The sequence below is a fragment of the Maniola jurtina genome, chromosome 28 (genome assembly GCF_905333055.1).
Source record: "Maniola jurtina chromosome 28, ilManJurt1.1, whole genome shotgun sequence".
In the NCBI taxonomy this organism is placed as follows: domain Eukaryota; kingdom Metazoa; phylum Arthropoda; class Insecta; order Lepidoptera; family Nymphalidae; genus Maniola; species Maniola jurtina.
The window spans coordinates 5530756-5558565 of NC_060056.1; the positions used below are offsets into that span (position 1 = coordinate 5530756).

The 27810-nt window shown below is 38.8% G+C and overlaps 1 protein-coding gene across 4 annotated transcripts in view; it reads left to right on the top strand.

The window, feature by feature from the left end:
- Positions 1-27810, top strand: part of LOC123879633 (monocarboxylate transporter 13) — a 60791-nt gene that overhangs the window by 12349 nt on the left and 20632 nt on the right. The window contains exon 1 of one of the 4 annotated variants that reach the window (XM_045927436.1): positions 24984-25074. The exons of the other annotated variants lie outside the window; for them this stretch is intronic. Coding sequence (XP_045783392.1) covers positions 25041-25074 — 34 coding nt within the window. The 5' untranslated portion in view covers positions 24984-25040. Of the gene's footprint in view, positions 1-24983; positions 25075-27810 lie in introns of those variants that run through there. 4 annotated transcript variants of the gene reach the window in all.

The window sequence follows — 27810 nt, forward strand, 5'->3', positions numbered from 1 at the left end:
TCATTCTGTCTAGGTCGAAGTAGGGTTGCCACCTGGCTCTTTTTGATTTACAGGCTACCACCATCAAAAATACGGGGTTTAGATTTGAAGAAATTTGAAAATTTGAAGTATTTGAAGAAATAGGCGGTGGTTCTCTCTGAAATGCATGGAAAGCCTATTTAGATATTTCAGTTTATTTATAAGTTTTGTATTTTTTCTCTGTATGTTGCCGTATCTTGATTGGTGAACTGTGTTTGCAATGTGGTTTTAAATAAAAGATTTATTTATTTAAATATCTTTTAAAAACTCTTAGTGTTGTAAAGCAAAATGTTATACATTTCATGCATACAATCTTCTCATTTCAACTTAAAATTACATTTAATTTGTAATTCCACCTTCACAGTATCAATACTATGGCCGTAGCCAGGAATCGATTGCGGGAGAGGTTTTATTAGGGCCGGAACTGAATCCTGTCATGAGGAAAAAAACATTCGCTCAACTTTATGGGCTAATTACCTGGTTAGTGGAATTTCGCCTTTCAATTTGACAGTGAGATAAAAAACAACAATAAAAAAGCGCGAGCGCAGTGAGCGTAAGTGTTTTTGGTTCAATACAGAAAAAATTAAAGTGAAAGGGAAACGAGTGTAGCCATAGCAAGATTTTATTTTTAAAGCTTCCTATCCATACTAATATTACGAATACGACAGTATATCTATTTGCCTATCTATTTGTTACCCTTTCACGGCCCATCTTCTTTACCAATACTTACTATTCAGAGGTAACTTGCATCCCAGACATTTTTTTAGGCGGCTTTTTAGCCCGGAAAATCCCCCACGGAATTTTTAAAAATCTAAATTCATGCAAACGAAATTGCGGGGTTTACACCAAGTAATAGAAATTCAAAGCGCGAGTGAAGTGAGCGCGAAATGTTTGATATATTTCCAAAAAAAAATTGGTAAGCAAATGCAAGAAATAGTGTAAGTATTATTTTAGGCTTAGGTTTTTGACGGCTTCCCAGGCGCAGTCGCCATTTCAAAATTTCTGGTCTGGTGGGAGGCTTCGGTCATGGCTAGTTATATGGTTAGTATGGCCCTAACGGCCAAGAAATTAGACTGCATCATCACTTACCACTAGAAAAGATTAAAGTCACGGGCTAACTTGTATAAAAAAAGGCTTACATCCTCAAACCAAGCCCCGCCGCCTTGGCTACGACCATGATCAATATCGAGTGGGTTTCGGCTACGCATTGCCGCAAAAGGAAAATATTCTTTCTACTGGACATAACGTCAGTGTTTGATTTCGCCAGCCAGCTCCTGCTGAATTTGTAAAAAACCGGCCAAGTGCGAGTCAGACCCACGCACCGAGGGTTCCGTATTCGGGTATTTTTTTCCGACATTTTACTCGAGAAATCAAAAACTGTTATGCATTAAAAAAATATGCATAAAAATAAATAAAAATCTGTTTTAGAATGAACAGGTAAAGCCCTTTCATATGATAACCCACTTGATATATGTAGTTATCTTACTTTGAAAATTGAAAATACTAATATTTGTTCATGAACACATGACAGACGGATAGAAGGACAAATGGACAGACGGAAAGACTGACAGACTGACAGACAACGAAGTGATCCTATAAGAGTTCTTTTTTGCTTTTGAATTACGGAACCCTAAAAATATTTAGTTTTATTTGCCCCGTATTTTATTTTCATAATTACAGGTTTCTGTATCCTGAAATACGGGGTAACCAGTAAAATACGGGGCCTCTGGCAACCCTATTCGGAAAACACTGTCACATTCAAGTTAATGTCAAATATTTTGTTTTCAATTACAGAAAGCTGCATCAATCATTATTACAATATTTTCTTTGTTGTGATTTGCTGAATTTTTGAGTTTCAGCCAATAAACAGACTGTTTGCCAATTAAACGTCATAACAATATAAATGCCAGAAAGTTTGACCAAATAAAACAAACTTAATGAGAACCTAGTGAGAATGCAAACGGCACACAATTTATAATACATATTATGTTAGTCGTATATAATAGACTAGTGTTTTGCTCGGTGCGCGAGCTGCTAAAGCAGCTCGCGTGACGTGGTAAGGTTAACTTTATTATATAAAACCAAATTGATTTATTAAGATACATAATTCACCCCGAAAAAACCCATAAAATGACAGGCATTTCTATTTTTTGTAGAAAATGTAAGTCCGCCATCTTGGATTTGAAAATTAATGTCATTATCAAAATCAGCACCCTGGAAAACCCTGAAAACGACATCCATATTATTTTTTGTAGATTAGGATAATAATTTAGTAGGGTGCGTGGGTGCGCGGACCACTAAAGTGGTCCGCGAGCATGCAGAGTTTGTTTCACCGAGTAGACCTTCGGACCCTGATCATCTTTTGCCAAGAAACTACTCTTCCATCTTTTATAGCCTCCGAGATAAACACCGACGAAATTTGTACGGCGGCCATCTTGTTTTTCCAAAATTTTCCACTTTTTCTATTAATCGTTTACTACATTCTTCAAAGATTGCGAGTTTGAACGAAATCGGTTGGAAAACAAAAGAGTTGCAAAAATCATATAGGCCGCCATCTTGTTTTTCTGAAATGTCATAATTTTTCCCTACTCGTCTCCCCCACCCAAACACATCTCGCCTACATTATCGTATCGTTTTTTGTCTCTTTCCAGGAGAATGAGACATTCAATATTCGCCATACAAAATGTATGGGAAAATAAATTCCGCCATTTTGAATTTTTTTTCTATTCATCGAGTAGACCTTTGGATCCTGATCCTCTTTTGCCAAGAAACCGCACCTCCATCTTTTATACCCTCCGAGCTGGACGCCGGCGAAATTTGTATGGCGGCCATCTTTTCTTCGCCATTTTGAATTTTTTTTCAGCTTTTTGGCAATTGGATGATGTCATGAATGACATTTGGTCGAGCACCCCCCACCTATCTTCAATACCTTGAGCGGACCCTTCACCCGTCTCCGACATCCTCGATCATCAGCTATTTCCAAATTTTTCCTCGATTTTTTTTTTATTTTCTATACGAAACCATCAATGGAAAAAAAATTTTCATACAAAATTTTACAGGAGGAGTTTTTGGGGAAAATTTCGAAAAACTCCCCAAATGCGGCAACACCGTTTACATATTTCGATACTGCTGGTTGAGTCACACAATCGATTCATACATGTCGACTTTCCAAAATGTTGCCAACTGCTTCAAAAACGTGGTCAAAATTTCGAAAAATGAAAAAAAATACAAAATGGCCGCCAACTCGTTTCACAGAAAGATTTTACACTGTTTCATAATTTTCCTATTAACTACAGGATATACCGCTCCCGATGACGTTTCAATCTCTCATCTCGCTCGCACCCACGCGAAAGGGGATACCGTGAAAAAGACCGTGTCGAAAATCACTTTTTCTTTGATAAATTCCAGTGTTGCCAGTCTCCGGCGACAAAAATACCGAAATGTCATTTGTATGATCAAAACACATAATCGCTCATACTCGGATTTTGCGAAAAGTCCGTATTTCGATTTTTTTCTATTTCCCGAAAATCTTGAAATTTCCCCAAAAAATGGGGTAATTTTTTTCCTCCAATTCATACCTCGAGCCTATACGTACAATCGCTTCATAGAAGCCGAATCGCTCCGATGTTGTCAACCTTGGGATATTTAACTTTTAAAATTGCGTTTTTTCGTACCTCTAACATAATGGCCGCCACGACAGCCGCCATCTTGAATTTTTAAAAACTACCCCCATTCCGTCAAAATTAAGGATAATCGTGGGCAAAACCAGAAAAAAATTATAAGTTTCAATTTCCCGTTTCGGATCTGTGGCGCCGCGGTTAGGGATCGAAAAATGAAAATTTTGAAAACGCTCCAGCTCGGCCGCCATTTTGTTTTTCCAATTTTTTCTACCTTTTCTATTAACCGTTTACTACTTTCCTAAATAGTTGCGAGTTTAAACAAAATCGGTTGGAAAACAATGGAGGTGCAAAAATCACATCGGCCGCCATCTTGTTTTTCTGAAATGTCATAATTTTTCCCCAGAGGGTTCCCGAATCCAAACACATCTGCCCTACATCATTATATCATTTTCCGTCTCTTTCTAGGAGAACAATTATGTCAATGAGTCAGTGAGTCAGTGAGTGGTAATCGAGCTATATATAGTATAACTAGTGTTTTGCTCGGTGCGCGAGCTGCTAAAGCAGCTCGCGTGACGTGGTAAGGTAGACTTTATTATATAAAACTAAATTTATTTATTAACCCCGATTAATTCACCCCGAAAAAACCCATAAAATGACAGGCATTTCTATTTTTTGTAGAAAATATAAATCCGCCATCTTGGATTTAAAAATGAATGTCATTATCAAAATCAGCACCCTGGAAAACCCTGAAAACGACATCCATATCATTTTTTGTAAAAACGGGGTAGTTGAGGTTAATAAAGTAGGTTGCGTGGGTGCGCGGACCACTAAAGTGGTCCGCGAGCATGCAGGGTTTGTTCCACCGAGTAGACCTTCGGACCCTGATCATCTCTTGCCAAGATACCACTCTTCCATCTTTTATAGCCTCCGAGATAGACACCGACGAAATTTGTACGGCGGCCATCTTGTTTTTCCAAAATTTTCCACTTTTTCTATTAATCGTTTACTACATTCTTCTAAGATTGCGAGTTTCAACGAAATCGGTTGGAAAACAAAAGAGTTGCAAAAATCACGGCGGTCGCCATCTTGTTTTTCTGAAATGTCATAATTTCTCCCTACTCGCCTCCCCCACCCGAACACATCTCCCCTACATTATCGTATCGTTTTCCGTCTCTTTCTAGGAGAATGAGACATTCAATATTCGCCATACAAAATGTATGGGAAAATAAATTCCGCCATTTTGATTTTTTTTTCTATTCATCGAGTAGACCTTCGGATCCTGATCACCTTTTGCCAAGAAACCACACTTTCATCTTTTATACCCTCCGAGCTGGACACCGGCAAAATTTGTATGGCGGCCATCTTTTCTTCGCCATTTTGAATTTTTTTTCAGCTTTTTGGCAATTGGATGACGTCATAAATGACATTTGGTCGAGCACCCCCCACCTATCTTCAATACCTTGAGCGGACCCTTCACCCGTCTCCGACATCCTCAATCATCAGCTATTTCCAAATTTTTCCTCGATTTTTTTTTTGTTTTCTATACGAAACCATCAGTGAAAAAAAATTTTTCATACAAAATTTTACAGGAGGAGTTTTTGGGGAGAATCTCGAAAATCTCCCCAAATGTGGCAACACTGTTTACACATTTCGATACTGCTGGTTGAGTCACACAATCGATTGATACATGTCGACTTTCCAAAATGTTGCCAACTGCCTCAAAAACGTGATCAAAATTTCGGAAAATTTGAAGAAAATACAAAATGGCCACCAACTTTTTTTGCAGAAGCAAATGAGATAATTTTACAACTTTCCCATTAACTACAGGATATACCGCTCCCGATGACGTTGCAATCTCTCCTCTCGCTCGCACCCACGCGAAACGATCGCCCCTGAAAAAAGACAATGTCGAAAATCACTTTTTTTTTGATAAATTCCAGTGTTGCCAGTCTCCGGCAACAAAAATACGCAAATGTCATTTGTACGAGCAAAACACATAATCGCTCATACTCGGATTTTGCGAAAAGTCCGTATTTCGATTTTTTACATTTTCGCAAAAATCTTGAAATTTCCCGAAAAATGGGGTAATTTTTCCCCACCAATCTATACCTCAAGTTCATACGTACAATCGCTTCATAGAAGCCGAACCGCTCCGATGTTGCCAACTTTGACATATTCGAATTTTAAAATTGCGTTTTTTCGTACCTCGAACAAAACGGCCGCCATGACAGCCGCCATCTTGAATTTTTAAAAACCACTCCCTTTCTGTCAAAATACAGGATAATCGTGGGCGAAACCAAAAAAAATAATTATCCTCGATTACTCCGTTTGGGATCTGTGGCGCCGCGGTTAGGGGTCGAAAAATGAAAATTTTGAAAACACTCCAGCTCAGCCGCCATTTTGTTTTTTCAATTTTTTCTAGTTTTTTTATTAATCTTTAACCAACTTCTTTAAAGATTGCAAAATTCAACGAAATCGGTTGGAAAACAACGGAGCTGCAAAAATCACCTCGGCCGCCATCTTGTTTTTCCGAAATGTCATAATTTTTCCCCAGAGGGTTCCCGAAACCGAACACAACTCCCCCACATCATTATATCATTTTCCGTCTCCTTCTAGGAGAACAATTATGTCAATGAGTGAGTGAGTCAGTCAGTGGTAATCGAGCTATATATAGTATAACTAGCTTTTGCTCGGTGCGCGAGCTGCTAAAGCAGCTCGCGTGACGTGGTAAGGTTAACTTTTTTATATAAAACCAAATTGATTTATTAAGATATTCACCCCGAAAAAACCCATAAAATGACAGGCATTTCTATTTTTTTGTAGAAAATATAAGTCCGCCATCTTGGATTTGAAAATAAATGTCATTATCAAAATCAGCACCCTGGAAAACCCTGAAAACGACATCCATATTATTTTTTGTAGATTAGGATAATAATTTAGTAGGGTGCGTGGGTGCGCGGAAAACTAAAGTGGTCCGCGAGCATGCAGAGTTTGTTCCACCGAGTAGACCTTCGGACCCTGATCATCTTTTGCCAAGAAACCACTCTTCCATCTTTTATAGCCTCCGAGATAGACACCGACGAAATTTGTACGGCGGCCATCTTGTTTTTTCAAAATTTTCCACTTTTTCTATTAATCGTTTACTACTTTCTTCAAAGATTGCGATTATCAACGAAATCGGTTGGAAAACAAAGGAGTTGCAAAAATCACGTCGGTCGCCATCTTGTTTTTCTGAAATGTCATAATTTTTCCCTACTCGCCTTCCCCACCCAAACACATCTCTCCTACATTATCGTATCGTTTTCCGTCTCTTTCTAGGAGAATAAGACATTCAATATTCGCCATACATTTTCTATGGGAAAAAAAAATCCGCCATTTTGAATTTTTTTTCTATTCATCGAGTAGACCTTTGGCCCTTGATCATCTCTTGCCAAAAAACCACACTTCCATCTTTTATACCCTCCGAGCTGGACGCCGGCGAAATTTGTATGGCGGCCATCTTTTCTTCGCCATTTTGAATTTTTTTTTCAGCTTTTTGGCAATTGGATGACGTCATGAATGACATTTGCTCGAGCACCTCCCACCTATCTTCAATACCTTAAGCGGACCCTTCACCCGTCTCCGAAATCCTCAATCATCAGCTGTCTCCATAATTTTGGCTTACTAAGTTTTTGTTTTCTATATAACACCATCAGTGAAAAAAAAATTTTTCATACAAAATTTTACAGGAGTTTCTTAGTTGAAAATCTCGAAAATCTCCCCAAAAGTGGCAACACCGGTTACATATCTCCATACTTCCAGCCGAGATACACAATCGATTCATACATATCGACTTTCCAAAATGTTGCCAACTGCCTCAAAAACGTGATCAAAATTTCGAAAAATTCAAAAAAATTACAAAATGGCCGCCAACTCGTTTTGCAGAAATAAATTCCATCGTTGTACAACTTTTTCAATAACTACAGGATATACCGCTCCCGATGACGTTTCAATCTCTCATCTCGCTCGCACCCACGCGAAACGATCGCCCCTGAAATAAGACCACGTCGAAAATCACTTTTTCTTTGATAAATTCCAGTGTTGCCAGTCTCCGGCAACAAAAATACCCAAATGTCATTTGTACAATCAAAACACATAATCGCTCATACTCGGATTTTGCGAAAAGTCCGTATTTCGATTTTTTACAATTTCCCGAAAATCTCGAAATTTCCCTAAAAATGGGGTAATTTTTTCCCACCAATCTATACCTCGAGTCTAAACGTACAATCGCTTCATAGAAGCCGAATCGCTCCGATGTTGTCAACTTTGAGATATTTAAATTTTAAAATGGCGTTTTTTCGTACCTCTAACATAACGGCCGCCACGACAGCCGCCATCTTGAATTTTTAAAAACCACTTCCATTCCGTCAAAATTCAGGATAATCGTAGACGAAACCAGAAAAAAATTATTAGTTTCAATTTCCCGTTTCGGATTTGTGGCGCCGCGGTTCGGGGTCGAAAATTCAAAATTTTCAAAACGCTACGGTTCGGCCGCCATCTTGTTTTTCCAATTTTTTTCACATTTTCTATTAACCGTTTACTACTTTCTTTAAAGATTGTAAAATTCGACGGAATTGGTTGGAAAACAACGGAGCTGCAAAAATCACCTCGGCCGCCATCTTGTTTTTCTGAAATGTCATAATTTTTCCCCAGAGGGTTCCCGAAACCAAACACAACTCCCCTACATCATTATATCATTTTCCGTCTCCTTCTAGGAGAACAATTATGTCAATGAGTGAGTGAGTCAGTCAGTGGTAATCGAGCTATATATAGTACTAGTGTTTTGCTCGGTGCGCGAGCTGCTAAAGCAGCTCGCGTGACGTGGTTAGGTTTATGAGTTGTATTAAACCGATTTTTTTATTAAGATACAATATTCACCCCAAAAACACCATAAAACGATACCCATATCTATTTTTTCTTAGAAAGTGCATGTCTGCCATCTTGGATTTCAAAATAAATGTCATTATCAAAATCAGCACCCTGGAAAACCCTGAAAACGACATTCATATCATTTTTTGTAAAAACGGGGTAGTAGAGGTTAATAAGGTAGGGTGCGTGGGTGCGCGGACCACTAAAGTGGTCCGCGAGCATGCAGAGTTTATTCCACTGAGTAGACCTTCGGACCCTGATCATATTTTGCCAAGAAACCACTCTTCCATCTTTTATAGCCTCCGAGATAGACACCGACGAAATTTGTACGGCGGCCATCTTGTTTTTCCAAAATTTTCCACTTTTCCTATTAATCGTTTACTACATTCTTCAAAGATTGCGAGTTTCAACGAAATCGGTTGGAAAACAAAAGAGTTGCAAAAATCACGTCGGCCGCCATCTTGTTTTTCTGAGATGTCATAATTTTCCCTTACTCATATCGTGCATCCGAACATATCTTCTAAACATCATACTATCGTTTGCCGTCTCTTTCTAGGAGAATGAGACATTCAATATTTGCTATACAAAATGTATGGAAAAATAAATTCCGCCATTTTGAATTTTTTTTCTATTCATCGAGTAGACCTTTGGATTCTGATCCTCTTTTGCCAAGAAACAACACTTCCATCTTTTATACTCTCCGAGCTGGACGCCGGCAAAATTTGTATGGCGGCCATCTTTTTTTCGCCATTTTGAATTTTTTTTCAGCTTTTTGGCAATTGGATGACGTCATGAATGACATTTGGTCGAGCACCCCCCACCTATCTTCAATACCTTGAGCGGACCCTTCACCCGTCTCCGACATCCTCGATCATCAGCTATTTCCAAATTTTTCCTCGATTTTTTTTTTGTTTTCTATACGAAACCATCAGTGAAGAAAAATAATTTCATACAAAATTTTACAGGAGGAGTTTTTGGGGAAAATCTCGAAAATCTCCCCAAATGTGGCAACACTGTTTACATATTTCGATACTGCCGGTTGAGTCACACAATCGATTCATACATGTCGACTTTCCAAAATGTTGCCAACTGCCTCAAAAACGTGATCAAAATTTCGAAAAATTAAAAAAAATACAAAATGGCTGCCAACTCGTTTCACAGAAAGATTTTACACGGTTTCATAATTTTCCTATTAACTACAGGATATACCGCTTCTGATGACGTTTCAATCTTTCCTCTCGCTCGCACCCACGCGAAAGTGGATACCGTGAAAAAGACCATGCCAAAAATCACTTTTTCTTTGATAAATTCCAGTGTTGCCAGTCTCCGGCGACAAAAATACCCAAATGTAATTTGTACGAGCAAAACACGTAATCGCTCATACTCGGATTTTGCTAAAAGTGCGTATTTCGATTTTTTACAATTTCCCGAAAATCTTGAAATTTCCCCAAAAAATGGGGTAATTTTTTCCCACCGATCTATACCTCGAGTCTATACGTACAACCGCTTCATAGAAGCCGAATCGCTCCGATGCTGCCAACTTTGAGATATTTAACTTTTAAAATTGCGTTTTTTCGTACCTCGAACAAAACAGCCGCCATGACAGCCGCCATTTTGAATTTTTTAAAACCAGTCCCATTCTGTCAAAATACAGGATAATTGTGGGCGAAACACGAAAAAATAATTATCCTCGACTACCCCGTTTCGGATCTGTGGCGCCGCGGTTCGGGGTCGAAAAATCAAAATTTTGAAAACGCTACGGCTCGGCCGCCATCTTGTTTTTCCAATTTTTTCCACATTTCCCATTAATCGTTTACAACTTTCTTCAAAGATTGCAAAATTCAACGAAATCGGTTGGAAAACAACGGAGCTGCAAAAATCACGTCGGCCGCCATCTTGTTTTTCCGAAAAGTCATAATTTTTCCCCAGAGGGTTCCCGAAACCGAACACAACTCCCCCACATCATTATATCATTTTCCGTCTCCTTCTAGGAGAACAATTATGTCAATGAGTCAGTGAGTCAGTCAGTGGTAATTGAGCTATATATAGTATAACTAGTGTTTTGCTCGGTGCGCGAGCTGCTAAAGCAGCTCGCGTGACGTAGTTATGTTGACTTTATTATATTTAACCAAATTTATTTATTAAGATACACAATTCACCACAAAAACACATAAAACCCACACCCATATCAATTTTTTCTTAAAAAGTGCATGTCCACCAGCTTGGATCTAAAAATGAATGTCATTATCAAAATCAGCACCCTGGAAAACTCTGAAAACGACATCCATATCATTTTTTGTAAAAACGGGGTAGTTGAGGTTAATAAAGTAGGGTGCGTGGGTGCGCGGACCACTAAAGTGGTCCGCGAGCATGTAGAGTTTGTTTCACTGAGTAGACCTCCGGATCCTGATCATATTTTGCCAAGAAACCACTCTTCCATCTTTTATAGCCTCCGAGATAGACACCGACGAAATTTGTACGGCGGCCATCTTGTTTTTCCAAAATTTTCCACTTTTTCTATTAATCATTTACTACTTTCTTCAAAGATTGCGAGTTTCAACGAAATCGGTTGGAAAACAAAAGAGTTGCAAAAATCATATAGGCCGCCATCTTGTTTTTCTGAAATGTCATAATTTTTCCGTACTCATATCGCGCATCCGAACATATCTCCCATACATCAATGTATCGTTTTCCGTCTCTTTCTAGGAGAATGAGACATTCAATATTCGCCATACATTTTCAATGGGAAAATAAATTCCGCCATTTTGAATTTTTTTTCTATTCATCAAGTAGACCTTCGGACCCTGATCATCTCATGCCAGGAAACCACACTTGCATCTTTTATACCCTTCGAGCTGGACACCGGCGAAATTTGTATGGCGGCCATCTTTTCTTCGCCATTTTGAATTTTTTTCAGTTTTTTGGCAATTGGATGACGTCATGAATGACATTTGCTCGAGCACCCCCCACCTATCTTCAATACCTTGAGCGGACCCTTCACCCGTCTCCAATATCCTCAATCATCAGCTCTCTCCATAATTTTGGCTTACTAAGTTTTTGTTCTCTATACGACACCATCAGTGAAAAAAAAATTTTTCATACAAAATTTTACAGGAGTTTCTTAGTTGAAATTCTCGAAAATCTCCCCAAAAGTGGCAACACCGGTTGCATATCTCCATACTGCCAGCCGAGATACACAATCGATTCATACATATTGACTTTCCAAAATGTTGCCAACTGCCTCAAAAACGTGATCAAAATTTCGAAAAATTCAAAAAATTACAAAATGGCCGCCAACTCGTTTTGCAGAAATAAATTACATCGTTGTACAACTTTCCCATTAACTACAGGATATACCGCTCCCGATGACGTTTCAATCTCTCATCTCGCTTTAAGGACGTATTTGCACACTTGTATAGATTTTCGGTACGCTTTGTGGCTAAAATATACTAAGTAAATTGGAACTACAGATTGCTAAAAATAGATTGGTCCTTTATCTCCAGAGATCGAGTAATTTTTTGATAAAATCATTAATTTTGATACTATAAGAACGATTTTCCTTCACCTCTTCCACGCAGAATTAACGATTTAGGGTCAAGTTTAGGTACATTTTTCTCAGTTTACGTACGGATTTTATTCTTCTAATAAATATTTTCCGTTAGCACATAATGTGTACCTCAAAATGTGAGATTATTATATTAATAGTATTATAAAAATAAATAAAAACATCGTGTATAAATTTTTCACGTATTTTGCTTCAACCGCAAACCTTAATACAGTGCACTAAGGGTTATTTTGATATTGGGCAGGCAATGGTATGATTTCAAAATTATATCAGTCAGCGGCCAGCCGCCTTCGTGGGTGGTCTCTGCGTCGGTTGCTATAATTTTTTGATGTGGAAAAGATCGCTGTACGAACACAAAATAGTTCGACAAAACCCTAACTGATATTTATAGGTACTTATTCCGTGATTGTGCTGATATTTTGGCAAGGTAAGATAATAATGATAATATTATGTACCTATTATCACATTTTATCGTTAGCTGGATTTTTTTCTTGAGCATGATAGTGATCTGATAGTGAACTTCGAAGGCTGCGACAGGAACTTGAAGACTAGAAGAACTAGATGTGTCCAGTTTGGGCTCGTTTTCTTAGTCATGACGAGATCTTACCTCCGGAATTGGTAGAGTGACCTGATGGTATACCTCGAAAGTCACTATTGGAACTCGGAGACGAATAGAGCTAGGTGTTTCGAGTTTGGGCTCATTTTCTTAGACATGATGAGATCTTACCTCCGGATTTGTGGAGTGACCTGATGGTATACCTCGGAAGTCACTATTGGAACTCGGAGACGAATAGAGCTAGGTGTTTCGAGTTTGGGCTCATTTTCTTAGACATGATGAGATCTTACCTCCGGATTTGTGGAGTGACCTGATGGTATACCTCAGAAGTCACTATTGGAACTCGGAGACGAATAGAGATAGGTGTTTCGAGTTTGGGCTCATTTTCTTAGACATGATGAGATCTTACCTCCGGATTTGTGGAGTGACCTGATGGTATACCTCGGAAGTCACTATTGGAACTCGGAGACGAATAGAGCTAGGTGTTTCGAGTTTGGGCTCATTTTCTTAGTCATGATGAGATCTTACCTCCGGATTTGTGGAGTGACCTGATGGTATACCTCGGAAGTCACTATTGGAACTCGGAGACGAATAGAGCTAGGTGTTTCGAGTTTGGGCTCATTTTCTTAGTCATTATGAGATCTTACCTCCGGATTTGTGGAGTGACCTGATGGTATACCTCGGAAGTCACTATTGGAACTCGGAGACGAATAGAGCTAGGTGTTTCGAGTTTGGGCTCATTTTCTTAGTCATGATGAGATCTTACCTCCGGATTTGTGGAGTGACCTGATGGTATACCTCGGAAGTCACTATTGGAACTCGGAGACGAATAGAGCTAGGTGTTTCGAGTTTGGGCTCATTTTCTTAGTAATGATGAGATCTTACCTCCGGATTTGTGGAGTGACCTGATGGTATACCTCGGAAGTCACTATTGGAACTCGGAGACGAATAGAGCTAGGTGTTTCGAGTTTGGGCTCATTTTCTTAGTCATGATGAGATCTTACCTCCGGATTTGTGGAGTGACCTGATGGTATACCTCGGAAGTCACTATTGGAACTCGGAGACGAATAGAGCTAGGTGTTTCGAGTTTGGGCTCATTTTCTTAGTCATGATGAGATCTTACCTCCGGATTTGTGGAGTGACCTGATGGTATACCTCGGAAGTCACTATTGGAACTCGGAGACGAATAGAGCTAGGTGTTTCGAGTTTGGGCTCATTTTCTTAGTCATGATGAGATCTTACCTCCGGATTTGTGGAGTGACCTGATGGTATACCTCGGAAGTCACTATTGGAACTCGGAGACGAATAGAGCTAGGTGTTTCGAGTTTGGGCTCATTTTCTTAGTAATGATGAGATCTTACCTCCGGATTTGTGGAGTGACTTGATGGTATACCTCGGAAGTCACTATTGGAACTCGGAGACGAATAGAGCTAGGTGTTTCGAGTTTGGGCTCATTTTCTTAGTAATGATGAGATCTTACCTCCGGATTTGTGGAGTGACCTGATGGTATACCTCGGAAGTCACTATTGGAACTCGGAGACGAATAGAGCTAGGTGTTTCGAGTTTGGGCTCATTTTCTTAGTCATGATGAGATCTTACCTCCGGATTTGTGGAGTGACCTGATGGTATACCTCGGAAGTCACTATTGGAACTCGGAGACGAATAGAGCTAGGTGTTTCGAGTTTGGGCTCATTTTCTTAGTAATGATGAGATCTTACCTCCGGATTTGTGGAGTGACCTGATGGTATACCTCGGAAGTCACTATTGGAACTCGGAGACGAATAGAGCTAGATATTTCGAGTTTGGGCTCATTTTCTTAGTCATGATGAGATCTTACCTCCGGATTTGTGGAGTGACCTGATGGTATACCTCGGAAGTCACTATTGGAACTCGGAGACGAATAGAGCTAGGTGTTTCGAGTTTGGGCTCATTTTCTTAGTAATGATGAGATCTTACCTCCGGATTTGTGGAGTGACCTGATGGTATACCTCGGAAGTCACTATTGGAACTCGGAGACGAATAGAGCTAGATGTTTCGAGTTTGGGCTCATTTTCTTAGTCATGATGAGATCTTACCTCCGGATTTGTGGAGTGACCTGATAGTATACCTCGGAAGCCACTATTGGAACTCGGAGACGAATAGAGCTAGGTTTTTCGAGTTTGGGCTCATTTTCTTAGTCATGATGAGATCTTACCTCCAGATTTGTGGAGTGACCTGATGGTATACTTTGGAAGTCACTATTGGAACTCGGAGACGAATAGAGCTAGGTGTTTCGAGTTTGGGCTCATTTTCTTAGTCATGATGAGATCTTACCTCCAGATTTGTGAAGTGACCTGATGGTATACCTCGGAAGTCACTATTGGAACTCGGAGACGAATAGAGCTAGCTGTTTCGAGTTCGGGCTCATTTTCTTAGTCATGATGAGATCTTACCTCCAGATTTGTGGAGTGACCTGATGGTATACCTCGGAAGTCACTATTGGAACTCGGAGACGAATAGAGCTAGGTGTTTCGAGTTTGGGCTCATTTTCTTAGTCATGATGAGATCTTACCTCCGGATTTGTGGAGTGACCTGATAGTATACCTCGGAAGCCACTATTGGAACTCGGAGACGAATAGAGCTAGGTTTTTCGAGTTTGAGCTCATTTTCTTAGTCATGATGAGATCTTACCTCCGGATTTGTGGAGTGACCTGATGGTATACCTCGGAAGTCACTATTGGAACTCGGAGACGAATAGAGCTAGGTGTTTCGAGTTTGGGCTCATTTTCTTAGTCATGAAGAGATCTTACCTCCGGATTTGTGGAGTGACCTGATGGTATACCTCGGAAGTCACTATTGGAACTCGGAGACGAATAGAGCTAGTTGTTTCGAGTTTGGGCTCATTTTCTTAGTCATGATGAGATCTTACCTCCGGATTTGTGGAGTGACCTGATGGTATACCTCGGAAGTCACTATTAGAACTTACAAAACGAGCTCAAACTCATAACATCTAACTCTACTCGACTCGAAAGTCCAATAGTGGCTTTTGAAGTATACCTTCAGAGCACTCCAACAAGTTTCAAGGTATAATCTCGTCATAACTAACAAAACGAGCCCAAACTCGAAACACCTAGCTCTATTCGTCTCCGAGTTCCAATAGTGACTTTCGAGGTATACCATCAGGTCACTCCACAAATCCGGAGGTAAGATCTCATCATGACTAAGAAAATGAGCCCAAACTCGAAACACCTAGCTCTATTCGTCTCCGAGTTCCAATAGTGACTTCCGAGGTATACCATCAGGTCACTCCACAAATCCGGAGGTAAGATCTCATCATGACTAAGAAAATGAGCCCAAACTCGAAACAACTAGCTCTATTCGTCTCCGAGTTCCAATAGTGACTTCCGAGGTATACCATCAGGTCACTCCACAAATCCGGAGGTAAGATCTCTTCATGACTAAGAAAATGAGCCCAAACTCGAAACACCTAGCTCTATTCGTCTCCGAGTTCCAATAGTGACTTCCGATGATACCATCAGGTCACTCCACAAATCCGGAGGTAAGATCTCATCATGACTAAGAAAATGAGTCCAAACTCGAAACACCTAGCTCTATTCGTCTTCGAGTTCCAATAGTGGCTTCCAAAGTATACCATCAGGTCACTCCACAAATCCGGAGGTAAGATCTCATCATGACTAAGAAAATGAGCCCAAACTCGAAACACCTAGCTCTATTCGTCTCCGAGTTCCAATAGTGACTTCCAAAGTATACCATCAGGTCACTCCACAAATCCGGAGGTAAGATCTCATCATGACTAATAAAATGAGCCCAAACTCGAAACACCTAGCTCTATTCGTCTCCGAGTTCCAATAGTGACTTTCGAGGTATACCATCAGGTCACTCCACAAATCCGGAGGTAAGATCTCATCATGACTAAGAAAATGAGCCCAAACTCGAAACACCTAGCTCTATTCGTCTCCGAGTTCCAATAGTGACTTCCGAGGTATACCATCAGGTCACTCCACAAATCCGGAGGTAAGATCTCATCATGACTAAGAAAATGAGCCCAAACTCGAAACACCTAGCTCTATTCGTCTCCGAGTTCCAATAGTGACTTCCGAGGTGTACCATCAGGTCACTCCACAAATCCGGAGGTAAGATCTCTTCATGACTAAGAAAATGAGCCCAAACTCGAAACACCTAGCTCTATTCGTCTCCGAGTTCCAATAGTGACTTCCGAGGATACCATCAGGTCACTCCACAAATCCGGAGGTAAGATCTCATCATGACTAAGAAAATGAGTTCAAACTCGAAACACCTAGCTCTATTCGTCTCCGAGTTCCAATAGTGACTTCCAAAGTATACCATCAGGTCACTCCACAAATCCGGAGGTAAGATCTCATCATGACTAAGAAAATGAGCCCAAACTCGAAACACCTAGCTCTATTCGTCTCCGAGTTCCAATAGTGACTTCCGAGGTATACCATCAGGTCACTCCACAAATCCGGAGGTAAGATCTCATCATGACTAAGAAAATGAGCCCAAACTCGAAACACCTAGCTCTATTCGTCTCCGAGTTCCAATAGTGACTTTCGAGGTATACCATCAGGTCACTCCACAAATCCGGAGGTAAGATCTCATCATGACTAAGAAAATGAGCCCAAACTCGAAACACCTAGCTCTATTCGTCTCCGAGTTCCAATAGTGACTTCCGAGGTATACCATCAGGTCACTCCACAAATCCGGAGGTAAGATCTCATCATGACTAAGAAAATGAGCCCAAACTCGAAACACCTAGCTCTATTCGTCTCCGAGTTCCAATAGTGACTTCCGAGGTATACCATCAGGTCACTCCACAAATCCGGAGGTAAGATCTCATCATGACTAAGAAAATGAGCCCAAACTCGAAACACCTAGCTCTATTCGTCTCTGAGTTCCAGTAGTAGGTTCCAAAGTATGCAATTTCATCAAGTCGGGAGGTAATGTAATGCTATCCTTCTCAGATTATTTTAGTCATAGTAGGAGCTCATAATTTCATAAGCATGGAAATGTTGTTCATTGCCAAGAAGTCATGGTGAAATATTTCATCATCAGACCCTTAGTCTGTAGGCACTGTTCTACTTACTGTATTATTGTCAAGATACATATTCAAAAAAAAAACTGTTAAAAAAAAATAGATGACCAAATATAAAATAAAATAAAAATATCAAAGTATCAAAATCAAGTCGATTCACTCATTTTGACGCAGCTGTGTGCGTGTGGGCAGTGTACTTATGTAGTAGTGCAATTTTGATACCTATTCATTTTGCAAAGACGTCCTTAACCCACGCGAAATGATCGTCCCTGAAAAAAGACAATGTCGAAAATCACTTTTGCTTCGATAAATTCCAGTGTTGCCAGTCCTCGGCGACGAAAATACCTAAATGTCATTTGCACGAGCAAAACACATAATCGCTCATACTCGAATTTTGCTAACAGTGCGTATTTCTATTTTTTACAATTTCCCGAAAATCTTGAAATTTCCCTAAAAATGGGGTAATTTTTTCCCACCGATCTATACCTCGAATCAATACGTACAACCGCTTCATAGAAGCCGAATCGCTCCGATGTTGCCAACTTTGAGATATTTAACTTTTAAAATTGCGTTTTTTCGTACCTCTAACTTAACGGCCGCCATGACAGCCGCCATCTTGAATTTTTAAAAATCACTCCCGTTTTGTCAAAATTCAGGATAATCGTAGACGAAACCAGAAAAAAATTATTAGTTTCAATTTCCCGTTTCGGATCTGTGGCGCCGCGGTTCGGGGTCGAAAAATCAAAATTTTGAAAACGCTACGGCTCGGCCGCCATCTTGTTTTTCCAATTTTTTCCACATTTTCTGTTAATCGTTTACTACTTTCTTTAAAGTTTGCAAAATTCAACAAAATCGGTTGGAAAACAACGGAGCTGCAAAAATCACGTCGGCCGCCATCTTGTTTTTCTGAAATGTCATAATTTTTCCCCAGAGGGTTCCCGAAACCGAACACAATTCCCCTACATCACTATATCATTATCCTTCTCTTTCTAGGAGAACAATTATGTCAATGAGTGAGTCAGTCAGTGGTAATTGAGCTATATATAGTATAATATTATAGTAGTCGTTCACTTTGGTAATAGTCAGATTGTCATCAGTAAAATTGATATTGGTCGATGTATCGTAAATTATTGTTTCGGTGACAAATATTTTTATTATCTATTTATCTTTGAACAGAATGGAATAGAATGAAATGGAATGGAATACAATGATAAATTTTTATTCCTGTAAACTTTTAGGTAAACTTCAAAGTGTTTTTGGATGGTCAGAAAAATTTACCACTGGTTCGGAATGCCGATCCTACGTTTTCTAGGGTTTCGTACCTCAAAATGAAAAACGGAACTCTTATAGGATCACTTTGTTGTCTATCTCTCTGTCTGTCGTGTGTGTCAAGAAAACCTCTAGGGTACTTCCCGTTGACTCAAAACCATGAAATTTGGCAGGTAACCTAACTGCGTAATTTTGGGTAGTTTTTTTAATCGATAAAGAAAGTTTGCGACATTGTTCAATAAAAAATTTGGATTCCAACTCCTCAACCCTGATGTTGCAGGGGACCTGACTACTAAAGCTAATGGGATTTAAAAAGTGTCGATTATTAATTGATATTGAAGGTATCTATACCAAGTAAACACTTTGTCGTTGACCTCAACCCTGATGCTGTAAGAAATTGCATTCCTAAATCCTGGTGATCCCTCGGGATTTGAAAAGGATCATCCGTTTAAATATTCTTACGTGATACAGAAACAAGTTGCATCCCGGGGACGGGCTATTACGGAGAGGCAACTTTTGTTCTGGGAAATGAAAGGATCGGGATTTTTAAAAACCTAAATCCACGCGAGCGAAGCTGCGGGCATTAGCTAGTTGTAAATATATTTAGAAGCTACTATAAGATAATAGATAAGGTACTTATTTCCTTATATTTTTATTGTATGGCAGCGCGCGGTTTTAAATTATAAATTGCACGTCCTGTCCTTTTCTGTAATACATTTTTTTCTCAATATCTACCGCTTTATCTCATAGCAAGACATAATACAGTGAAAATAAGCAAAATATACAATTTTTGCAGTTTCCACGTCAGTACCTGTCGAATTTTTCTAACAGTGTAAGCAGCAGAGCTGAGTTTACCATCAAGTGTTGATATGTGGGTGTTCCATAGAAGCTTTGCATCTAACATTATACCGAGAAACACGGGGTTCTCCTTTATTTTCAACATATGATTATTTATCAATGAATTTATGTCATTTAAGGTCCTGGTATTGGGCAGTGTGAATTCAACACACTTAGATTTCTTTGCATTTGGAAGTAAATTGTTAGCAATAAATCAGAGAGTGACCTGTGATATGGCATTACATATAGTATACATTGTCAAAAATTATAATATTAAAGCTGTGCGTATTGTGTGAGGAATAGGTTGCAAGAGAGTTGCAACTTGCAGGGTTTGATGCATGCGCTATTGCCAGCAAACATGAGACATATTTTTATCTACAGGCAACGTCTGAGTAGGTAACGCATACGTCTAACGCAAGTTGAAATGTACCAGTGTATTTAGTTAGACCTATCGACAAGTTTGGAGTTGGGTGCAGTCTAAATGTGGCCCGTGTGTTTAGACTGTCAGTTTCTGTCAGTTTCACGTGTCGTCCCCCGCACTTCACCACCCCGCTTGCACAAATCGAGACAGCACGAAATTTTCAAGATTTCTGGGTGTAATTTCTGGTTTTCGTAGTTCCCACATAATTATAACAATATAAAATATATAACGATAATTTTTTTACTACATAATATTCATTAAATTTTCTAGGTCTGTGGTTTTTCCAAATTTCATTAAATTGCTTCGTTGTCTAGAAAAACGAGCACAAAGTTGGGCCTTTTTTTAAAGAAAAATACAAATCTTTGAGCCCCTGTAATTTTAAAACTACATATTTTTAGAAAAATCTAAAACACCACAGACACAGATATTAGTTTCTAGACTATGTCTGCAAAATTTCATGGACTTTGGTTGCTTAATATTCAAATGAAATGGGAACTACGATTGTATGGAGTAAGTGACGGAGAGAGCCCTGTTAAATAAAAATGCCTTAATTTCTTTTTTATTGTGATCTCGCTAGTAGGATAATTCCATTCCCGAAGCGGAGGCGGGAGATCGTTCCAAACCTTAGCTGCAGCAAAACGGAAACAGCCCCTGAATCCTGCCTTTTTATGAGTAGGTATAGCCAGCTTCTTTTTTTGCTGAAATCGAGTCGTGCCTCTGTCAACTCGCCAGTGTAGTCTGTCATATAAGTACGGCGGTCGCTTGTTAAATATTACTCTGTGAATCAACATTGCAATGTGTAAGTTCCTACGTGACTTCATACTAAGGATTTTATGGCTATTGATAACAGGTGTAATATGGCCTCTCCTTGGAACATCAAAGCAGAATCTAATGCATGCATTCTGTATGCGTTGAACGGCCTTTTCAGTCTTTTTGAGCAGTCTAGGTCCGTATATAGTATCACAATAATTAAAAGCTGACAAAATAAGAGATTCCACGAGTATCCGCCGGACTCCGACCGTCAAAAAACGCCTTACACCGTATAGTACTTTTAGCTTGTAGAAAGCGTTCCTTATCTTAGTGTTAAGATGTTCAATGAATCTTAGGTCTTCATCCATATATAGCCCTAAGTTTCTTGCGATAGCCACATTATCAATAGGCTCGCCTTTTATAGCTATATTTGGTTTTCTCCCTTTTATGATAGCTCTCTGATGCTTACTTCCCAACACCATAAAATTCGTCTTTTTGGCATTAAGAACTAGTCTATTTTCCTCCGACCATTTAGAAATATAATCCAAGTCCTTATTTATTAATTCTGCCGCTTCTGCTGTTCGTTCCGGGTTAAAATGGTAGTAAATTTGAGTGTCATCAGCATATAGGTGGGCATGGCAGTGTCGTATATTCTGGATAATATCGGCAGTATAAATTATAAATAGTAAAGGGCTAAGGCTCGACCCTTGTGGAGTACCCCGTGGAACAGTGTTTACCTGAGATAACAACGGTACTTTCACGTCTTCGTCAACTACCACATACTGTTTCCTGCAACGGAGGAACGAGCTAAACCAAGTACATGCATTCGAATCGACACCATAATATCGCAACTTGGCTAACATAAGTTCAACATCTATACAATCAAATGCTCTAGAGAAATCTAGCAGTATTAGTATGGTACCCTCCCCTCTGTCAGATGCAGACAGTATGTCGTCTGTGACTGATGTTAAAGCCGTTGCCGTCCCGTGGCCCTTTCTAAACCCTGATTGTACCGCTGGAAGCAAGTTATTTGTTTCTAGATACCTAGAGAGTTGGCTACATACCAGTTTTTCAATGATCTTTGACATAACTGGTAGTATACTAATTGGTCTTAGATCTTTGTAGTCTGAAACAGTTGCAGATTTTGGGAGCGGTACAACCTTGGCTAGTTTCCACCGATCAGGAAAAACATTTTTGTAAATAGAGGTATTTAGTATGTAAGTGATTATTGGCAGAGTCCGCGGTAAAGTTAATTTGAGCATGCTAACCGAGATGTCATCATGACCTGCCGAATTAGTTGTTATGCCTTTAATTATCTTAAGAACTTCCTTTTGCGAGCATACCTGTAAAGAGAACACATTGTCCGTACACCTATTTTCTGTAAATTTCTTTACTATCTCTGGTGGGACTGTAGTGCCACCAGGTAATGTTAAAAAGTGATCATTTATTCTATTAGGAATTTTTAAGTGTTCTGGTATATGAGATGGGGTTTTATGACCAAACGGGGAGATCTTTTTAAAGTGATACCACATTTTATTCGGCTTTTTTAAATTATTATTGACATAAAACGTGAAATAGGCAGTTTGCTCCCTTTTAATGCTCGCGTTTGTGTAATTTCTAAGGTTTCTATAATATGACCAGTTCGATTCCTCATTGTATTTGTGCGCTTTTTTTAATGCGTCATCTCTCAAATTCATCATAATTTTAATAACGTCTGTTATCCAAGGGTGAGGCTTCTCCTTAGTTTTAATGCACACTACAGGTGCATGTTTGTCAAAAAGCTCTAATATGTGATTGTTAAACTGTTCGACCATTGCATTTACATCATCCAAACACATTATATCATCCCACGGTATGGCGTTAAGGTCTTTCTCAAAAAGTTCCACGTTAATTTTATTTAAGCACCTCCTCCTCACGTACTGTGCCTGTACCTTTGGTTTTTTTATATTAAATTCTGCAGTCACGAGGGCATGATCACTCAGGCAAGTATTATGAATAACCTTTACATTTTTACAGCGTGTTGGAGCATCTGTTATAATTAGATCTATAAGCGATGAAGTCGTTTCAGTAACTCTTGTTGGCTCTTGGACTAGTTGAGAGTAATTTTGTTGTTCCAGGAAACTCAAGAACTCTTGGGCATTTTTGCTGTCTTTATCTTTCAGGTTTACATTGAAATCCATCAGCAGACACTGAAAACTGTAGGCAGATAAGGCACTCAGTGTCTCGCTAAGCTCTTCTATGGATTTATTTACAAACTGATATTCAGGTCTATAGGCAGTTCCAACAGCTATATGACTTCCTTTTATTCTTACTTCTATCCACAACTGTTCAAGTTCTGTCTGTGGCTGCTGAATCACCCGTACCTTAATTCCTTTTCTTATGTAAAAACCAACTCCGCCTCCTCTTTTCCCAGTCGTTCTAGGAACATGCTTAAATGTGTACCCCGGGATATGGAATGCATCCGTATTTTCTCCGCATCGTAACCAAGTTTCATTTAGTGCTAAGATATCAGGCTCATATTTCTGCATAGATTCTAATAATTCAGCCCTCCCCGTGTTAAGTGATCGTACATTCAACAAACCTAGCTTTAGATATTTCTCAGTACCCATGAGTGGTTAAAGAAAAACAACCAAAAATAAAAAACAATATGTATTGAGAACCTGATACTAAAAAGAATAACCATTTAGTATGAGCCTGCGATACCTGTATTAGTACTATACAGTTATAGACCGTATGAGGAGTAATTTTATTGTTTTCAGCTAAGGTAAGCAGTGCTTTTGCGCCTCTATGAGTAACATACCACTGTATTTCAGCTAGTGTAAGCAGTGCTTTTGCGCGTTTATGAGTTGTATCACACTAATATTATAAAGGCGAAAGTTTGTATGTGTGTGTGTGTGTGTGTGTGTGTGTGTGTGTGTATGTGTGTGTGTATGTTTGTTACTCCTTCACGCAAAAACTACTGGACGGATTGGGCTGAAATTTAGAATGGAGATAGATTATAGTCTGGATTAGCACATAGGCTACTTTTTATCCCGGAAAATCAAAGAGTTCCCACGGGATTTTTAAGAAACTACATCCACGCGAACGAAGTCGCGGGCATCAGCTAGTACCACTATATTTTAGTTATGGTGACAGTACTCATAACTAGGGCTCCGTTTTCTTAATTTGGGTAGGGAACCCTAAAAATCACGATCGATCCATTGCTCCGTTGTTTATTAAAAGAAATCAATATTTACTTTCGCATTTATTATCGAGTAGTGAATTCTGAATAGATATTTTGATACTAAAATAGCAAATCAAAATGCTATCCCTTTCATTCCCTGCGCAAAAGAATAACAAAAGTCTGAGACCTCTCTGCTGTCGTATTAGTTTTGTACAATGAAATACTGAACGATAAAATACCATAGACAATTTTCTTTAAGTGGGTAGTCAAAAAAAAAATTGACGTATTGTCTAAAGTTTTCATCCAAATATGAGATAACCTTTAAAGTTTAAAGCAAGTAACCTATTGTATCGAATTAACTTAGAAATCACAGTCAGTATAAAGTTAATAACATAATATTTTGAGTTCCTGTAGTTAATATTCTGTACTTTGAAGTTTCAACTTTAGAATAACAATTTTGAGTGTGTATTTATAACTAACATTTTGATATTTTGCATTATTTAACTCCTAACTAAGAACTAATATTTTGAAAATTTGCATTATTTTAACTCGTAATGAGAAAAAAAAGTGAAAAGTGCATTTTTTTAAAATATTTGTGATTTTGATGTCTCAGAAAGTTGAGGTTATTAAAGTGAAGTGATTTTAAGTGAAGTAGCTTACTTAAAATTTGTTTGTTATCTAGTATTTATAAAGAAGCGTAAAAATTTACGTTTTGCTTTAATTTACCTATTTATTGGAAATCAATGTTTATTTTACAAAAAGTTTTTGAAAGTTATCCTAACCTTTGTTGAATTGATTGGTTAATTTGATTTTTGAAACATTTTCTGATCGATTTACTATAGAATAAAAATGGTGTATTTTTAGGCTTAGTAAAAGAACTATGTCACGCGTTAAATACAAAAGGATTAATTCAGGTAAGTTTTTTATTCCATCACTAGAGGATGCCCGCGACTTCGTCCGCGTGGATTTAGGTTTTTAAAGATCCCGTGGGAACTGTTTGATTTTCCGGGATAAAAAGTTGCCTATGTCCATCCCAGGGATATAAGCTTACTCTGTACCAAATTTCGTCAGAATTGGTTAAACTGTTGGATCGTGAAAAGGTAGCAGACAGACAGACAGACACACATTCGCATTTATAATATTAGTATGGATAAGTTAGCCATTGTCTGCAATCTCACCTGGTGGTAAGTGATGATGCAGTCTAAGATGGAAGCGGGTTAACCTGGAAGGGGTATGGCAGTTTTTATTAAACCCATACCCCTTTGGTTTCTACACGGCACCGTACCGGAACGCTTAATCGCTTGGTGGCATGGTTTTGTCGGTAGGGCGGTAACTAGCCACAGCTTCCCACTAGTCCAAACCAGAAATAGTATTTTCAATATTCAAAGTAAAATAACTATACCAAGTGGGGTATGATATCAAAGGGCTTTACCTGTATATTCTAAAACTTTTTTACTTATTTTTATGCGTAATAGTTTTTGATTTATCGTGCAAAATGTTGGAAAAAATACCCGAGTACGGAACCTTCGGTGCGCGAGTCTGACTCGCACTTGGCCGGTTTTTTTATTGACAACTAGTTTTTCGAAATCCATTCCAGACGTTTCGGATCCAAAAGCCATCACCCTAACAAGCATGACCTATCCATTGCCATTTCAGCTTGTTAATGATTTCCGTTAAAGTCCTTGAGTCGAGACCCCGTAGTGTGGGACGCCCTCCAGCACGATGGACCGACGATATAAAGCGGCTGGCGGGAAGTGGCTGGATGAGGAAGGCTGAGGACCGGCTGTGGTGGCGCTCTATAGGGAAGGCCTATGTCCAGCAGTGGACGTCCACAGGCTGATGATGATGATGATGAATGATTTGCGCTATGTCAGTGACCTTGATTCTCCTGCGATTTCCTTTTTTTTATAACCCTTATCTGTAGGTAATATTGATATTGATTGGCATATTATAATTTTACGGATGTACTATTAAAATTATTTATTCACATGCATGCATGTAATAGGTAATTTTGAATGCATAATAATTTAAAACATGCAATCTCATCTTAGTTTTAATCCTTAATTTTCTAGTGTACAGTTGTATTTTTTTTTTTAAACGAAAGATAATTTTAAATGATAACTGAATGTACTTATTTTTTTCTAAATAAATTCTCAATTCCAGCCCAAAATTTCAAAATATTGAAACAAAAAATTTTTTTTCACCAAATGTGCTAATTTGGAAATAAATTGGAAAAAATTGGCTTATTTTTGGTTAATTTTTAACTTTTTTTGAGTAAGAAAAACAAATTAAATACTTAATTAATGTGAGATATTTAAATAAATTTTAACCATGATTATATTTGAAAAAGTTTACACAATAAAAAGTTTTTAGTGGGGATGTCTAAAAAGAAATTAGGGAAAAATGGTAAGTTATATACTTAAATTAGAATAAGTTTAAATTATAATATTGTGTAGGTAAGTATTACATTACTATCCAGGCCGGAAATAAAGAGAACGGCCACAAATCCATCCATACTAATATTATAAATGCGAAAGTGTGTCTGTCTGTCTGTCTGCTACGTTTTCACGGCCCAACCACTGAACCGATTTTAATGAAATTTGGTACAGACTTGGGATACATCCCGGGGAAGGACATAAGCTACTTTTTATCCCGGAAAATTGAAGAGTTCCTACGGGATTCAAAAAAACCGAAATCCACGCGGGCGAAGCCGCGGGGATCCTCTAGTTTCGTATAAATTGGTTAAACGGATTGATCTTTAAGAATTCCCTGGGAACTTTTTGAATTTTCCGGGATAAAAAGTAGCCCATGTCCATCCCCGGGATGTAAGCTAACTTTGCAAAAAATTTCATCTAAATCGGTTAAACTGTTGGGCCGTGAAAATCTAGCCGACAGACAGACAGACACACTTTCGCATTTATAATATTAACGACTAGCTGATGGTCGCGACTTCGACCGCGTGGATTTACGCGTGGATTAAAAAGTAGCCTATGTCCCTTCCCCGCAATGAATTCTAAGTCTGTTCTAAATTTCATTGAAATCGGTTCAACGGTTGAGCCGTGAAAACGTAGCAGACAGACAGACAGACACACGTTCGCATTTATAATATTAAGTATGGAATAGACGTATGGATGGATAATGAAGCAATTTCCTAGCAATGAAAGAAAACGTAATTTAATATCGACTTTATGAAGTGGAATGAAAAGGCTATAAATAAACGACTGGACGTTGATATTGGCTAAACGCCAGAAAATGTCTGGAATATCGAGTGCCTAATAAAGTACTTATGGAGCGAACTTCAGAAAGTTTCCAGATAAACGAATTGTTATTTTGAAAAAAAATTTTAAAAAACCTACATCCACGCGAAAATTTTGGTGTATGTGTGTGTGTGTATGTTTGTTACTCCTTCACGCAAAAACCACTGGACGGATTTGGCTGAATGGAGATAGATTATACTCTGGATTAGCACATAGGCTACTTTTCATCCCGGAAAATCAAAGAGTTCCCAGAGGATTTTTAAAAAACCTACATCCACGCGAACGAAGTCGCGGGCATCTGCTAGTTATGCATAGAAATAAACAAAAATCAGTTTTAGAACATACAGGGAGCGCCCTTTCATATGATTGAAAATACTATTATTATTTCATGAA